At 36.1% G+C, this 18466-nt stretch overlaps 1 protein-coding gene and 1 non-coding gene across 33 annotated transcripts in view; both read left to right on the forward strand.

The window, feature by feature from the left end:
• RIMS2 (regulating synaptic membrane exocytosis 2) overlaps positions 1-18466 on the forward strand; it is a 688984-nt gene that overhangs the window by 108792 nt on the left and 561726 nt on the right. For 18 of the 32 annotated variants that reach the window (XM_037738660.1, XM_037738669.1, XM_037738672.1 and 15 more), the window contains exons 2-3: positions 6172-6204; positions 6594-6680. The exons of the other annotated variants lie outside the window; for them this stretch is intronic. In XM_037738660.1, the coding sequence (XP_037594588.1) occupies positions 6172-6204; positions 6594-6680 (120 nt within the window). The remainder of the gene's footprint in view (positions 1-6171; positions 6205-6593; positions 6681-18466) is intronic. 32 annotated transcript variants of the gene reach the window in all.
• LOC119471336 lies at positions 16647-16746 on the forward strand. The gene has a single exon (XR_005200366.1). It is a non-coding gene; the product is annotated as a small nucleolar RNA U13 (small nucleolar RNA).

Raw genomic sequence — 18466 nt, forward strand, 5'->3', positions numbered from 1 at the left:
CAAGGGCTCAACTATCTTGACCAATCAGAACTAAACAAGCTTAAATCCTTCATTTGCATAAATCTGATTGAGAACTTGGGTGAGAACTTTCCTTATGTGAGCCAAACATTTCTTTGGTTCTTTAAAGAGCATGCTTTTATTTTTCTTGAAGGCTGTGCCTTTTCAGTTGTTATTACTTAAAATATTTCTCTTGTTCCTTACTTCTCCATCTGCTATTCCCATTACACATATGTTATAGCTTTTATAGTTACCCCTCAGTTCTTGAAATAATTTTCCACCTTTTACACTCTTGTCTTTTGTTCTTATTCTCAAAGAAATATGTTTTCTAAATAGAATTCAGTGTCACTATAGTTTGCTTGTGATTGAATGTTTATATGACGTTTGATGTTAAAATGACAATCTTTTAAATATTAGTCCATTATGTGACTATATTTAAATACTAAATAATGTGATTTTTGTTCTTGCAAATAAGATATTACACTCTGAATTTTATAAAGAGAATACAGAATTTTTTTGTTAACATAGAAATATATATTTACCAATTATATTTGTTATTGTGACACAAATATGTCTAAGAGTGTGCCTTTTATTTATTGCTATGTCTTAAAAAAATGAACACAGTGTAAAAGTGAATTGGTTTGCTATAAAGAGAATTTAATTTGCAGTGTTAGGTATAGCCTTCTAATGAAAGTCTAGGACTTTGCTGACCAGTTTTCATGAAGAATCCTTCTAGCTTTTGCCCATTTAGTATGATATTGGCTGTGGCTTTTTCATGTATGGCTCTTATTATTTTGATGTATGTTTCTTCAATACCTAGTTGATTGAGAGTTTTTAACATGAAGGGATGTTGAATTTTATTGTAGGCCGTTTCTGTGTCTATTGAGACAATTATGTGTTTTTTTGCCTTCAGTCCTGTTTAGCATGTGTTTATTTTTGTATATTGAGCCAAACTTTTATCCTGAGAATGAACCCTACTTTATCATGGTGGATAAGCTTTTTGATGTGCTACTGGATTTGGTTTGCCAGTATTTTGCATCGATGTTTGACAATCTTTGCATTGATATTCATCAAGGACATTGGCCTAAAGTTTTTTTTTGTTGTTGTATCTGTGCCAGGTTTTGGTGTCAGTATGATGTTGGCCTCATAGAATGAGTTAGAGAGGAGTCCCTTCTTTTAAATTTTTTGGAATAGTTTCAGTAGAATAGTACCAGCTTTTATTTGTACCTCTGGTAGAATTCAATTGTGATTCTATCTTGTCCTGGGCTTTTTATTTTTGGTTGGTAGGCTATTTATTACTGCCTCAATTTCAGAATTTATTATTGATGTATTAATAGACTCAATTTATTCCCGATTCAGTCTTGGGTGGGTGTATGTGTGCAGACATTTATTCATGTATGTGTCCAGGTGTATGGGTGTATGTGTCCAGGCATTTATTTATTTATTTATTTATTTATTGAGACAGAATCTCACTCTGTTGCCCAGGCTGGAGTGCAGTGGCACGATCTCAGCTCACTGCAACCTCTGCCTCCCAGGTTCAAGCAATTCTCCTCTTCTCAGCCTCCTGAGTAGTTGAGACTACAGCCTGCGCCACCACGCACGGCTAATTTTTGTATTTTTTTTTTAAGTAGAAATGGGGTTTCACCATACTGGACAGGCTGGTCTCAAACACCTGACCTCATGATCCACCCACCTCAGCCTTCCAAAGTGCTGGGATTACAAGCGTGAGCTACTGCACCCAGCATTTATTCATTTCTTATAGATTTTCTAGTTTATGTGCATAGAGATGTTTGTAGTGTTCTCTGATGGTTGTTTATATTTCTGTGGGGTCAGTGGTGATATACCTCTTATCATTTCTGATTATGTTTATAATCATAATCATGATTCTTCTCTTTTCTTTTTTGTTAGCCTATCTAGCAGTCTATTTTATTATTATTTTTTAAAAACCAGCTCCTGGTTTCATTGATTTTTTTGAAGGGTTTTTCATCTTTGTATCACCTTCACTTTAGTTCTGATCTTGGTTATTTCTTGTCTTCTGCTAGCTGTGAAGCTTAGATAACTTGAGATCTTTCTAGCTTTTTGATGTGGACATTTTAATGCTATAAATTTCTCTCTTAACAATGCTTCAGCTGCATCCTAAAGTTTCTGTTACATTGTCTCTTTTCTCTCATTAGTTTCAAATAACTTTCTTATTTTTGTTTTAATTTTATTATTTTCACAGGAGTCATTCAGGAGCCGGTTTTTCAACGTCAATGCAGTTGTGTGTTCTTGAGTGATTTTCTTAATCTTGAGTTCTATTTTGATTGCACTGTGGTCTGAGAAAATGTTTGTTATGATTTCAGTTCTTTTATATTTGCTGATGAGTGTTTTACTTCAGATTATGCGATAAATTTTAGAGTAAGTGCCATGTGGCAATGAGAAGAATGTATATTCTACTCTGTTGGTGGAGAGCTCTGTAGGCATCTGTCAGGTCCTCTTGAGTTCAGGTCTTGAATATTTTTGTTAATTATCTGTCTTGATGATCTGTCTCATATTGACAGTGGGGTGTTGAAGTCTCCTACTATTATTGTTTGGGAATCTTAAGTCTTTTTGTATGTTTCTAAGAACTTGCTTTACAAATCTGAGTTCTCCTGTGTTGGGTGCACATATATTTAGGACAGTTAGCTCTTCTTGTTGAATTGAACACTTTACCATTACATAATACCCTTCTTTGTCTTTTTTGATCTTTGTTGGTTTAAAGTCTGTTTTGTCAGAAACTGGAATTGCAACCACTGTGTTTTCTGTTTTAAATTTGTTTGGTAAATTTTCCTCCATTCTTTTATTTTGAGTCTATGTGTGTCTTTGCATGTGAGATGGGTGTCTTGAAGAGAGCATACCAATGGGTCTTGACTTTTTATCCAGCTTGGCATTTTGTATCTTTTAATTGGGGCATTTAGCTCATTTACATTTAAGGTTAGTATTGTTATTTGTGAATTTGATTCTGTCATCATGATGCTAGCTGGTTATTTTCCATACTTGTTTATGTGGTTGCTTCATAATGTCACTGATCTGTGTACTTCCAGTTTCTTTTTGTGGTGGCTAGTAATTGTTTTTCCTTTCCATATTAAATGCTTTGTTCAGGAGCTCTTGCACATCAGGCATGGTGCTGGCAAATTCCCTAAGCATTTGATTGTCTGAAAAGGATCCTTTTTCTCCTTCATTTATGAAATTTAGTTTACCCAGATATGCAACTGATGGGCTACTTTTTGTAGGTGACCTGGCCTTTCTATCAGGCTGCCCTTAACATTTTTACTTTCATTACATATTGCAGAATCTGATTATTATGTATCTTGGGGTTGATCTTTTCATGGAGCGTCTTATTGGGGTTCTCTGCATTTCCTGAATTTGAATGTTGGGCTACCTTTCTCTTTTGGGGGATTCTCCTGGATGATATATTTAAGCATTTTCACAACTTTGTTCCATTCTCCCCATCTCTTTCAGGTACCCTAATCAGTCTTAGGTTTGGTCTTCTTAAATAATATTTTTTGGAGGTTTTGTTCATTCCTTTTTATTCTTTTATTTTTTTCAGTTCTTGTATGCCTGTCTTATTTCAGAAAGATAGTCTTTAAGCTCTGAGATTCTTTTCTCTGCTTGGTCTATTCTGCTATTGATATTTGTGATTGCATTGTGAAGTTTTCATGTTGTGTTTTTCAGATCCATCAGGTTGGTTATGTTTCTCTCTAAACTGGCTGTTCTGGCTATCAGCTTCTGTATTGTTTTATCATGATACTTAGCTTCTTTGTATTGGGTTAAAACATGCTCCTTTAGCTCAGCAAAGTTTCTTATTGTCCACCTTCTGAAGCCTACTTCTGTTACTTCAGCCATCTCAGCCTCAGCCAGTTTGTGCTTTTGCTGGAGAGATGCTGTGGTCATTTGAAGGAAAAGAGTCATTCTGGCTTTTGAGTTTTTAGCCTTTTTGTGTCGATTCTTTCTTACCTTTATGGGCTTACCTACCTTTGGTCTTTGGGGTTGGTGACCTTTGATTGGGGTTTTCATGGGGTCTTTTTTGTTGACGTTGCTGTTGTTTCCTATTTGTTTTTCTTTTAACAGTGATGGCACTGTTTCATAGGGCTGCTGTGGTTTGCTAGGGGTCCCCTTCAGACTGTAGTTGCTTTCATTTTTTTCCTACCCAGAGTTATCACCAGTGAAGGCTGTGAACCAGCAAAGATGGCAGCCTTCCCCTTTTTCTGGAAGCTTTGTTTCAGTGTGGCACTGACCTTTTGCTGGCCCAAATATGCCTATAGGAGGCGGCTGAGACTCCTGTTGGGAGGTCTCTCCCAGTCACGAGGAACAGGATCAGGGATCTGCCCAAAGAAGCAGTCAGGTGGCCTTTTGGTAGAGCAGGTGTGCTACGTTCAGAGGTCTCTTCTTCGTCTGGACTGTTTGGATTCTCCAAAGTTGGCAGGCTGGAACAGCTGAGTCTACTGAACTGCAGAGGTAGATAACCCCTGGGAGCTTCATCCCTGGGAGAGATCAATGGTCTGTCTGGAGAATCCTTGCAGGAGTGGCTGAAGTCCCCACAGGAAGGTCTTGCCAAGTGAGGAGGAAGGAATCAGGTTCTGCTTAAGAAGCAGTCTGGCCATGATGTGTTAAGGTAGCTATGCTGTGCTGAGGAACACATCCACACTGCTTGTGTTCTTCATCCACACTGCTTGTATTCTTCAAAGCTGGCAGGCTGAAATGACCGAGTCTACAGAACTGCAGAGATGGTGGTCACCAATCCCCCTGGGAACTCAGTCCTGACTCAGGCAGACTCTAGCCTGCTGCTGCCGGATCCAAGCAGGTGGGTCCCAACTTGTAAGGTGCCATGGAAGTTGTACCCACAGAATGAAGCCACTTTGCTCCCTGGAGTCAGCCTCTTTCCTAGGGACATTTACGGATGGATCTCTTGCCTTGCTGCAGATTCCAGGGCCCGGGTATGCAAAACTCCTGGGTCTCTGTGTGTGTCTAAGCAGTTGCTCTGCTTAAACTTCACATAACTCAGTGTATTGGACCCAAGGCCCTGGTGATGTGGGATCACAAGGGATCTCCTGATCCATGGGTTACAAAGATCTGTGGGAGAAGCATGGTTTCCTGAGCAGGGTCACACAATCATTGACTGCTTCTCTTGGCTGGGGGTGGGGATTCTCTTGGCTCCCTGCTGCTCCCAGGTGGGCTGTCGCCCTACTCTGCTTCTCTTTGTTCTCTGAGGGTCAAGTTGTTTGCTTAGTCAGTTTCAGTGTAAGAACCCAGATATTTCAGTTGAAGGTGCTGAATTCACTTGCTCCTTTTATTCCTCTTGATGAGTGCTTTGGACTGCAGCTGCTTTCAATTGGCTGTCTTAGCTTTCTACAACTGTCTACTTCTAAATCAGTTTCTGACCATGAATTTTTAGATTTTTGTAATATAAAAATATCTTCTCAACTCAGATATTTGGAAAGCAGTTTTTTCTGTATGCTATTTTAGACAAGACTTTACTGAACTCAGCAGAACTAAAAGTGAAGTACTGACTTGATTATTATAGTTATTTATATAGTATTTATTTAAGTTTATTTGCAGTCTGGAAGAGTTGTTTGCATAATTAACTTATGAATATTTCTAATTTAATATACATCATTATTTTAATAGCTATTTTAAGAGAGATTGGATACCTTTTCTCCCCCACCCCACCATTCCGTTATCTGCTCCTTTAGGCATAAAGAAATTCATTTGTAAGGCTTTTAAAAATACATTCATAAAACCTTATGTTTTATTTAAAATATTTGTGTCTTTACTTCAATACTAAAAAAAATTTTTAGAAAGGAAATCTATTTATATGCACTTAACTAAATGTGATTGTGTTTAATATAGTATGTTAAAATAATTATTTTAAAATCTTCAATATCGATAAAAATATTTAGAAATCTTCAGGCCCAAATCATTGCTTTAAAACAGTAGTGGAGTTTAATATTAGTCTTCTGTTAAGAACAAATGATTCAATTTCTCTTTTTTTGTGTGTAAATTTGATTGAAATGTATAATTTCACTATATGGCAAGGCGCTAAATCTTTCTATATAAAATTCTTATTTTTGGTGTCCATTTTATATGAACACAAATTTGTAAATAGAAATCTCTTCATAGTACAGTGCACTCAGTTGTGCAAACTTATCTTTTTAGGGTCAAAGAAGAACACAAACCACAACTGACACAGTAAGTAAATGTGTTAAGAGTGTAGTAGGCTTGACTTCTGTACTTTTGTCACATTCTGCTTTCTGGTATTAGCTTATACTAATACTGGATAGGCTGCAGCTAGTGTGTCTTCTGCTTTCTGACTCTCTGGCTTGTAAGACAGCTGCCTGCAGCTTCTTACTTCACCCACATAGTGACTGGATGTAGTTTTTTGCTGCCTGCTTGTGGACTAGTTAAGTGTTCAAATTTAATTTCCCAACATTTTGACTGCCTTGATGATAATTGGAGCTCACATTACCATTGGCTGTAGCTTTTGTGCCTGTGTATTTTTATTATTATGGATAAGAAAACGTTAACCTACATTGTTATTTATTTGGTTATTCAGTCACATTATTTGCTTATTTAAACAGGTGGTTTCCCTTTAGTGGAATCACTGAACTGGTAAATAACGTTCTTCAGCCCCAGCAAAAACAACAAAATGAAAAGGAGCCCCAGACGTAAGTAAGCTGATCTATATAGACTAAATATTATCTCTGATAGTATAACATACTGAAAAGTATGTATTAAAATACTGTCCTTGGAATAGTATGCCCTCAGAAAGGAAAATTGTTAGGTTAGGGTTTGATACTATTACCCTTAATGGAAATCTAAAAAGAAGGCAAGGATAATTAACAGGATAGTAAAAAAGAACCACCTCCCACTATATTTTAGTATAAATAATGTAAGCTATACTTATTCAGTAAAATATCTTTTTCCAACAGTGCAATCTATAACTAGATTGTGTTTCTTTCAACAATAGTTCTAGAAGACATTACAAGATTTTACCCTCCAAATTCAGTCTGTGGTCAAATAGTTTTGGAAAAGTTGTTTTAAAAAAGGTTAAGCAAGTTTCTTTATTATAATAATTTTGAGAACCCAAATATGCTCCAAGGGTATTAGAACACACACTGTTTCATACATTTATTTGACCGCTGAATCCTGTTTTTACTAAACATTTCATTAGGTTACAAAACATAATTAGTAAAATGCAGCAATATATTCTTACACTGACCTGAAACACTAAAGAAGTATTGATTTCATTTTTTGTTGTTATTAGATTAAAAAACACTGTTTCAAAAGTTGTTCACATCTGTATCATTTAATTTTGTGGAAGCAATATTATTTATGTTGTAAAGTTGAGGTAGCTGAGAGTGTGAGAGAGACTGTACATATTTAACTTCCATTCTCCTGACAGTTGCCATCATATTCAGATGTGCTCCCACCACTTAGCCTCTGTGCTTCCTTTTGAATTATGACTTAAGAGAAGTTGGTTTGGTTGTAGGAATGGACAAGTTGACAAGTGACATGGACTCCAGGAGAGAATGAGAATGAGAATGACGAGTACGATGAAACACTCAGAAAAGCATTCATGTTGTTCCTTTAATGCAAAGTAAAAGATAAACATCTTTTTTGTCTTGTTGCTATTGATGAGGATAATCTCCTCATCCGTTTTATGCTACTTTTTATGCATTTTATGTTACATTTTGTCAGGGTTTTAGTTTCAACTGAAGTAAAATATGATGTTATCAATATGCTCTTCCTAATAGTTAATATGTAGTTCTCAAATTGGAAATTTTGCAGTTCTTCAGGTAGTTGAAGTCAGGGCCAGTATTTGTCTTGTCTACTATTTTATTCCTGGAATTTAGCAGAATACCTAATACGTAGTAGGAACTCAATAATATTTCTTCACAATATATTTTTCATATTTAATCCCTTTATGATGCAGGAATTTTATGACACAAGGAATAAAATTCTAATAATTTCTTTTCTAACTAGGAAGCATTATATTAAAATGCCACATAACGTCATTGTTTTGTTTTTTCACTATGGCACTGAAGCTTAAAATAAAATAAAATGGAGAAACCAATAACAAAGCATGATTAGATATAATTTTGCCTTGGATTTAAATGACTCTAGTTATGTGTCTTGTGTGTGAGTTTTTAAAAATAATCAAGATTGTGCCATATTATGTATTAGATTACCATGGCCATTAAATCAGGTGACAGATATTTTGTCAGTAACTTTTAAAAAATGAGATTTAGATTATTGTAATAAAGTGTTATTTGGCCTAAACACAAAAAGAAACTGCTTTAGTTTAATAAGAAATATAATCCAATCTGCTTTGATTTTTGGATAGGAAGATGACAGAAAAAATTAACACTTTTATGTTTTAAAATTAATTATTGATTAATTGGCATTATTTCAATTAAGATTTCTTTGACAACTCATTTATTCTTGCTGTGTGGTTTATGTAGTTTTTAAAATTCAGAATCGATAGATTTTCTTAATAGATTTTCTTACCTTCTTCATCTTACATTCTTATCCATTGAAGATTTTTTGTATGTAATTTTCTAGGAACCTTCCTTTTATCTTTCTGAACCACAGACCAGAGTTACTTCTCAATGTCCTTTAATTCACTTACTCTCTATTCGGAGTTGTAAGGCTTCTTCTTTCTGGGTCATCTCATTTGTTTCTTAATATGACTACCATCTGAATGGGATAACTTCCTATCTGCTTACCTTCTGTTTTCATCCGTAAAATTATTTTTGTGAGCTGAATTCCAGGTATTCAATTTAAATTTTAAATGTTAAAAAGTAAGACTTGGTTTTTCATACTTTGTGCAATACTTTCAGAGTAGAGTAACAAAATACTCTGTCGGATAGCTAGTATTAAAAATATATTATGTTTCCTAAACAGTAATTCTGTTTTAATCAATTTATATAAATTCCATTTTGTGGTTGTTGAAAAAAATGTATCGATGATGTAGGCTTCTTGAGGTCTGTATTTTTGAGGTTTGTTCATTTCATATTCTTTAGCATAACAGGAAGATTTACTAATTTTGATTTTGGTAATGTGAAATTATAGATATAAGTAGACTCTTGTTTCCGACTTTGACTTTTCATGAGATTTGAGGCTTAGAAAATTGAATGAGCCATTTGCTTTAGTTGCCAGTTAATTCGCCCTTTGTAGAAACTGCTTAATATATAAATTCAATAATTTTAATATTACTTTCTCTTTTCATTTGCTATTTTTTGTGTCAGCATTAAAATGAGGGAAAGTTTTCTGCAAAGACAATATAACACAGGTTTTATGTGAGGTATAAAACAAGCCTCTGAATAATTAAAAATGGAACTACTAGGAAAAATGATAAATGCCTTATAATGCAACTGTAATTCTAATTTTGTATCTGCAATACATAGCAAAATGGTAAAGGTAATTAAGAAAGTTTCTAATGCAAATTAAACTAATCAATTGAATTACTTTGCTTTGAATTTTATATTTTAGCTTATTTATGTTTTGCTATGATTAATTTACTTTTGAAATACTATGAAAATGTAAAATTTGAGTTATTGGAATTAGATAATTCTAATTATTATTAAATAGAAAATCTAAAATTTGAATTATTAGAATTAGATAACCACCTAATATAATCTCTTTAGATGTGAGTTCTTTTAATAGGAACAAAATGTTAAATAACGTGTAAAAATGTTACATGTAAGCATAGGGAACATGAAATGTGAAGCTCTTTAACTAGCAAGGGACACAAAGAAGACCAGCATAGGTGTAGTATAGCAGATGAGAAGGGAGTGTGGCAGGAGATGAGGTTCCAGAGGTAGGATTCAGATAGAGCAGTGGTTTTACAGAGAATACGGAGAATGATAAGGAGTTTGAATCTGAGTCTCAGTATACAGGGAAGATATTGAAGAGATTTAAATATGGGAGTGACATGATTTATTTTATGTATAAAAGTCATTCTGATTGCTCTATGTGTAGCATGAGAATAGAAATGGAGAGAGCAATGGGAGAGGGCTTTTTTGAGGACTCTCCTAGTGACAGTGATAACTTGGACCACATTGATTACAGTGAAAATAGAGAGAAGTAGATTGAGAATATATTTGAAGATTGAAATGTTATGATTTGTCAGAGGAGTAGACTTAGAAGCTGTAAAATAAGAGAAAAGAACCACAGATGACTCCTGGGTTTCTAGTTGAAAGAACTAATTGGGTCATGATGTTATTACATATGATCAAGAAGGGAGAAGATGAACAATTTGGAGGTATAAACTAAAACTTACATTTTGAACTTTTAAATTAAGATGCTTATAATTGTCCAACATTAAAGGAGAGAGATGGACTGGCCAGAGATACAGTTTTGAGAGTTGTTAGTATGGCACAAAAAGCTAGAAAAATGCATAAAATAACCTAGAGAGAGTGTGTGTGATAAAGAGCAGACACGAAAATCATGGTTACGCTCTGAAGAATCCTCATACCTATCCTAGGTCCTGAGATAAAAAGACCATGGTTCCTGCTCTCAAATAGTTCACAGTTAAGTGGGAAAAAGATACAAGATGAGAAGTAATTTAAAGCAATACTGTGGGGACTTTTGGCTTGCTTTTTGATATGTGAAAGAGTGTGACAGTTGTCACTCCTATTCTTACAACAAGAAAAAAGCTGAACTGAGAACCAACAACTCTTCTTAGATCCATCAGAAATTGAGGTCACAGGGCAAATCGAGCCCTGAGTAGTGGAGAGTGAGGCAAATACAAAGAATAAGTTTACTGGGTGAAGAAACTATAGATTCTGTTAGGAAAACTTAAACTATAATTGATGAACTGCTGGAAGCTGAGTAGACTAACTTAAAAGTTAAAACTTCCTGGGGCCCTAGCCTTAGGAAAGCCCCCACAATTTTGAGGTTTTACTTTTACGAGTACCATCAAGCTCTCAATGTGAAGATCAGAAAAAAGTCCCCACATGCCTCCAGCTAGGGGAGGGGAAAGTAGCCATTTGGAAATAGCCCAGGGGAGGAGTAAGCATTTTGACATACTCCCAGAACTTTCTGTTCCTCACCTTCCCTGAAGAGAAACAACTTTACCAGAGCTGAGTCAATATGAGAGAAGGAAAATAACTCCAGTCTTTAGATTTTCCTCCTCATCTAAGGGGAGACAAGAAGCTAAGAATCATGTTGAAAGTCACAGCCCAGGAGCACAGGTTCACTAAAGACTGAAATCTATTCATAAGAGTAGGTTTCTCTTCCAGTGGCAACTCAGAGATTTAGGATGCTACTCTCTCATAAGCCATCTGAACACATAGCTTTCAGAAGCTGTGCCACACCAGTGGGAGAGCAAGAATGGAGAACTCACACTTACTCTCAGTTTTGTAAGACAGAAGTGTTACAGGTCACTTTTGCTCACAGAGTATTGCCTAAAACTTCTCACAAGGCCCTGTCCTCTATATGAGTACTGGTAACACCTACAGTTAGTTTACATTTGATTCTCATTTACTGCAATGAGAAATTTTTGGATGCCAAAAGATAAATATTTGCCAAAAGAATAGTTACTGTAGCAAGGATTGCTCTGTCAACAAAATTTTTCTGGAAAGGAATTTTGAGGAAAGAGACCTTGTTTGCAAATGAGGTAGACACAGTTTTCAATGTTAGAGGAAGGTGCATTCTAGAAAGCAAAGGGAGGATCCTGATTTTATAGCAAACATGCCTGCCCATGTTCTTAACCTAGTTTCTTTATGAAAATGAAGCAAACTTGCTTCCTTCTCATTGGTTAACACAGCTGAGTTCTGATTGGTTGATACAGCTGGGTTCTGATTGGTTGATATAGCTAAGCCCTGATTAATTGGTTTAGGTGAGCACAAAGTTCAATAGATGCGTGGATTTTCTGGGAACCCAGAGTATGTGAGTGACCTCTAGTTAGCAAATGGCAGCCTGGCTGTATTTAAAATCTAGGCCTAGTTAGCCACTTGAGATCTATCTTGAAGGATTGGCTCTTTTAGGTTCACATTTGTTCACAACTCCAATACAGTAGTTGCTTCTACTGTAAATGATATAATGACTGGGATCAATGTCTAATTTTTACAAGACTGAAGGTTTGGGTTAAAATGTGAAGAAAATTCAAATATACAAGTGTTTCCAGGAAGGAAATTTGCTATTCGTAACGTTTTAAGTAACGGCTATTAGATTGGTGCAAAAGTAAATTACTTTCCATGCCAAAACTGCAATCACCTTTGCACCAACCTAATATTAAGTTTTGTCGGTGAGATAACAGGGAGATTTTTGCCTTTTCTAAGGTGGTAATGAAAGACTAATGGAGATAAAGAATGTGATAACACTGACAATATGCGAATGTATACACATATTCTGAGAAACCTTTAGTTGATCACTAGGGATACCAAAGCACAGTAATAAATAAGATTAAAAGTAAACAAAATAATTTTAAAAAGGAGGAGCCGAGATTCCAGAAAACTTATAATCTTCTGTTTTTGGGTGGAAGCTGTATACTTTGGTTTGTCATTTGCTTGATCCAGGGGTCATTAGCTGTTTTTTCCAAAGATCATATGCTTCTAGAAGCTTAAGACTCTCCTGTTTAAGGATTCCCAATGGAGAAGATTTTCAAGCCGAGGAAAAATGGTGTGTATCTTTTTAGTTGTGAAACTTGAATTCAAGGATCAACATTTTGGTGCTTTTAACTGAAGTACTAATTATTAGCATGACTTACTACACTCTTTTCACTAAGTGTCCAGGACAGTTTTTCTCCCGTGTCTCCTCCAGAGTACTAATTCTGCAGATTTCAGGTCATAGAGAGTTGCGTAGGACATTTTGGAAAGACTGCTTTTACCTATTAATGACAAGACTGTATCACATGATTTCTTTGCTGTATCTACTCAAGTTAGCTTGCAATAGCAGAATCTAGGATCAAAGGTGAAATTTAAAAATATATGGGGTGGTCCATTATTCATTCATAAGGAGAGAGCAGATGGATCCCCAGAAATGTTTGTCTTTTTGTTTTGAAGGCTAATGGAGATGGAAATTGAAGAGTCCTTGAGGATAATTTTAATTTTAAAATTTCACTTCTTATTTCTACCTTATGTGAAGATTGAGAATGATATAGACAAAATTTGATTGTTTTTGTAAGCTCTGTGCTTCTTATGGTGCTTGACTGGTCAAAGAGGTTGATATAGAAGCAGTCATGTGGTGTCCGTGAGGACAGTGGAGGGAATGAATGAAGACGAGCAAGGGGCTGCAGGCTACCTGCTATAGAGCAATTGCTGGCCACCAACCCTGGCAATTCCCAGATCAGCCTTCTGCAGGAGTGTGAGACCAGAATAGGGAAGACAGCTGTGTACAACATTCTCAAAACCGAGGGCCAAGCCCATCAGCCTAATTTCACGTTCTGGGTCACCGTTGGCAACACCAGCTGCACCAGTTCAGGCCCGCAGCAAGAAGACAGTCAAGAACAAGGCAGCTGAGGTGGCCCTCAAACACCTCAAAGTGGGAAGCATGTTGGAGCCAGCCCTGGAGGACAGCAGGGCCCCTAGACTTTTCACTGCCTGAAGATGTTCTCTGGTTTTTACTGCAGCAGCAGCTTCTACTGCAGTTTCATCTGTTGTCCTAACCAGGAGCACCCCTCTGGAAAAGCAGCACTCCCGCCTCCCTAACCCCCATTTCCCTTCGGCAGTCTAAGTGCATCCCCATTGGTGCAGGAGCTGGTGGTGCAAAAAGGCTGGTGGTTGTTGCCAGAGTACACAGTGACCCAGGAATTTGGGCCAGACCACCGCACAGAATTCATCATGACCTGCCGAGTGGAGCATTTCATTGACATTGGCAGTGGCACTTCCAAAAAATTGGCAAAGTGTAACGCGGTGGCCAAAATGCTGCTTCGAGTGCACACTGTGTCTCTGGATGCCCGGGATGGAAATGAGACGGAGCCTGAGGATGGCCACTTCTCCGTTGCTGTGGTCTCCCACTTGGATGGTCTTCGGAACCTGGACCCAGGATGCACCTGGAATTCTCTACGAAATTCAGTGGAGGGAAGATCCTGTCTTCCTTCAGTTGCTCCTGGGCTCCCTAGGTGCCCTGGGCCCTGCCTGCTACTGTGTTCTCAGTGAACTCTCTGAGGAACGGGTCTTCCACGTCAGCTACCTGGATATTAAAGAGCTGAGCCTGAGTGGACTCTGCCAGTGTCTGGTGGAACTGTCCACCTAGCCAGCCACTGTGTGTCATGGCTCTGCAACCACCAGGGAGACAGCCCATGGTGAGGCTGCTCGCCGTGCCCTGCAGCCTCAAGATCACGGGGGGCAGCAAGTGAAGCCCCAACTGGACTCAGGGATGTGCACCCTTTGCTTTCTGCAGTTCCTGCCTCTGGGTTCATGTATCTGCTCAGCTCTGGTACCCTCTGTAGGCGCCATCTCTATCACTGACACAGACTACCTACCTTGAGGCTGAGAAGGGACAGGGCAAGGAGCTAAGGACTGCAGGGCCTCAGCCAGCTCAGGATCTGTCTTCATTTTATTGGTGATGATGAGTGGGAATGAAATCAGGGCGTTGTCTACTAAGGCCCAGAATAAATATGCTGCTTCATGGATTAAAAAAAAAAGTTGATATGGAGTTGTAAAATGGTAAAGGCAGTTCGTGAAAATAGATGTGTTTCCAGGTCCTAACATAGATAATCTTCAATCTGAATAATATAAAGTTGACAGAATCTTTCCCATAGCTTAAAATCATATTAAATGCTGTGTGACTCAAGGTAGGGATAAGTAAATACATTTTTAAAATGACAAATGATAGGTTGCTCAGAAAAGGATATTTGGAAAAATTGATAAAAGCAGCAAAGTGCTTATTGCTAAGTAATATAAAACAGATAATGAAAAGTGCACAGATTGAAAGCATAGAAAGTAGCACTGAGATTAAGAAGTGGAACATTAACAGCGCCCCAAAATTTCCTCATGCTTCCTTTCAGGGAGAACTATCTCCCACCTCCAAGGGTAACTTTTATCCTTTTGTCTCACACCACTATTTTCTGTCTAGTACCATTACTTTGGCCTATTTTTATTCAGTTTATAGAAGAATCATACAATATATTCTACTGGTTCTGTATTGTTTTGCCCAACATAATGTTTGGGAGATTCGGCTATATAATTGTATGGAGTTGTATTTCATTCATTCTCAGTGCTGTGTGTACTCCAGTATCTGAATATACCACATTTTATTGATCAGTTTTCCTATCGACATGCATCTGGGTTTGTTTTTAATTTTTGCCTATTATGAATAGTGCTGCTATATGCTTTCTGATGTCATTATTTTTTTCCTGTTACTTTGGAGGAGAAATTTGGAGTTATTTGTGAAAGCAAAATACTTCAGCTACTTCAAAATACTTAAAAATATTAAAGCTAGTTACTCTCCAATTTCCCGTTTAGTTATTTGGTAATACTATAGATGCTGTTTTTTTGAGCATGACTTACCACTTGATATTTTGATGCCTTTGCACCAAATCTGGCCTGGAAAGGGAGAAAAATCATTTCAAGTAGTGGAAAACTACAGAGGAGTGATATGATCTGATTTGTTCTAAAATACAAATTTTACAATTTCACTTGTTGTTCCTACTTTTTCTGAAGACTGAGAATGATGTAGACCTGGGGTGTCCAATCTTTTGGCATTTTTTGGGCCACAGTGGAAGAATTAATTGTCTTGGGCCACATATAAAATACACTAACATTAACGATAGCTGATGAGCTAAAAACAATTGCAAAAAAATTTTATAATGCTTTAAGAAAGTTTACAAATTTTTGTTGGGCTGTATTCAAGGCTGTCCTGGGCCTCATGCAGCCCATGGGCCACAGGTTAGACAAATTTGATATAGAGAAGAGATGTTTTTGTGTAAGCTGTGTGTTTCTTATGGTGCTGATTTGTTCTAAAATACAAATCAGATCATATCACTGTGCACAGTCGGAAGTTTACAGTTAACATCAATTGAGATTAAGTGCAATTAAGCTTACACAAATTATAAAAAGTGTAAATAATATTATTGGAGTTTTTTCTTTTTATGTTTTGTATGAAAAACACATGTTCTTATACCCAGGCAACAGTGGATAGAAGTGTTTTTACTCTCCAGTGTCTATTTCAAAAAAGTACTTTTTTTGGTCAAGCAGAAAGCAGTTAAAGGTGGAATATTTATAATGAACTCAAAATGATTCTATTTATCACCATATTTTTAATTTCAGAATTGAGTTGATACTTTTCCTCAAGATGCAAATTTCAGAGAAGCAATGAAACACAATTTCCCCTTGGAGTCTGGAAGGATTCTCTCTCTCTCTCTCTCTCTTTATATATATATATATATATATATATATATATATATATATATATAAAGTTATATAACTATGGTCATTCTCTGTCAATAACAAGCTACAACTGTAGTTATTTTTAATCTCAGCCTCTAATATCAAGATTATTTTATTTTGTGAATAATAATAAATGTCAATAATAATGTCAGCTCTGAAGAGTCTATATTTAGTGATTATATAAATATTTTTGGAGGAAAAGACTCTCTTAATTTAATTGCCTTTTGGATGCAGTTTTAGTTATGGTGGCATCATAAAACAGAAACAAAGCCATTTTATTAAAGACGTGTATTAGAGATTCTTCCATAGTTCATGCGTGTGATTGAGTATTTAATGCTTATTTGAGTTGTGCCTCCCTCAAACCTTGTTATAATGTCAGCACATTACCCATCTGATGTTAAAAAAAGATATGTGTGAAAGATAAAGGATTAATATTGCTAAAGAACTTCATGTGACTTCTGGCATAAAGTCTTTTTTTTTCCCCCTCAGTAGTTCAGAAATGGTTTTGAGATATGCTATGAGCCTAAAAAGAATGAATCAAATATCTAATATATTTGAGATAGGCTTGTCATCTTTCTCAGCATTGTCTTACTTATTTCTATAACTTGTGATGTCACAAACATAATTGGATATTAGATAATATAGGAAATAATCCTTAGTATAGTATTCTACCCAAGCTGACTTTACAGCTTCTTCTATTGTATTTTCCTTCTCCTTTTCCCCCCATGCATACCTTATTCCAAATGAGAATACTTCCTGAATTTTCCATTTGCTCTCATACTTTGCATATGAAAAATGTAAGCTTGACATTTATTATTTATTTTATAGCTATCACAATTTTGCATATCCTTCATGGCCAAAATGCTTATAAACTAAAAAACGTTTTTCTTCTATGAAGTAATACCAACACCATTCACAACTGTCTCTTTTCTTTGTGCTTCAGTAAGATTTTTCTTATATATTAGTATTTATTTTAGTATATGTTTCAGTTAACTTGTTAGAATAAAAACTTTAGAAAAATTTAACATAGAGTAATTGAGGAAAGAATGATTCCTGAATCAAGAAGCCCCTGAACCACAATAGGTTCAGAGAGACTTTGACACTGGCATGTGGTCAGAGAGGATTTATGGACAGATAAAGGAGAATGATGTACAGAAAATGAAACTGGAGTACAGGAATAGCTAGTTGTGTTACAGTTCAGCATTTGCTATAGTTGAACAGTTGGCTACCTGTTATTGGCTGAAACTCTGTGATTGGTACAAGAGTAGGTTGCAGTCTGTTTATATATTTAGATTATAGTTCAATATGTACAGAAAAACCTTTAGGCCAAACTTATAATGAGGGCAGTTTTAGGTTAAGCTTAATTTAACAATTCCCTTTATTTGGTCAACCTGAGAGTTTGACTAAGACTTTATGCATTGACATCACTCTTTTGCCATGATAAATGTACTTATTTGGTCTCAAATCTCACTAGAAAATAACAGAACAGAAAAAAAAAATAAAGAAAATAACAGAACAGTAAGTTTTGTAAGTCCTTATAAACAGGGCTTTAACTTTTTTGTAAAAGGTAGCCTAGAGGAGACTCCCTTATTATGCTGGAACATCCTGTTTTCAAGAGAGAAAATCAGTTCTGGTCTTTTCTTTGGGACTATCCGTTTCTTTAAAGTTTCAGTTTGATTATGTCACATTTAGCATGAGTTATGAGATTATAAACTCAAGGTGCACAGTCCCACAGTTTTGTTGCTGTGTGGGTGGCAAGGGCAGTCTTTCTTTAATGTTTCCAGAAGGTCAAATCTCTGAGTTTTAGATCATCTGGGTTTGATTGTCCTCTATTGGTGAACAAGCTTTCTTTAACCTGGTGAAAATACACTTTGGCATAATATATTAAAGCCTGGTAGAGTTTAGTCATATTAGAGTTTAGGAGTAGAACATACATGAGGTTCTATTATTAGGAGCCTTCCAGTCACTATTTCATAAGGGATCAACTTATATTTTCCTCTGGAACTAGAGCTGATTGTTATCAATCTGCAATATGTTTGACCAAGGCAACCTAGTTGATTCAATTAGCTTTGCCTAATGTTACTGTATTTGTAATATCTTTTTTTTTTTTTTTTTTT

The sequence above is a fragment of the Cebus imitator genome, unplaced genomic scaffold (genome assembly GCF_001604975.1).
Source record: "Cebus imitator isolate Cc_AM_T3 unplaced genomic scaffold, Cebus_imitator-1.0 Scaffold56, whole genome shotgun sequence".
In the NCBI taxonomy this organism is placed as follows: Eukaryota; Metazoa; Chordata; class Mammalia; order Primates; family Cebidae; genus Cebus; species Cebus imitator.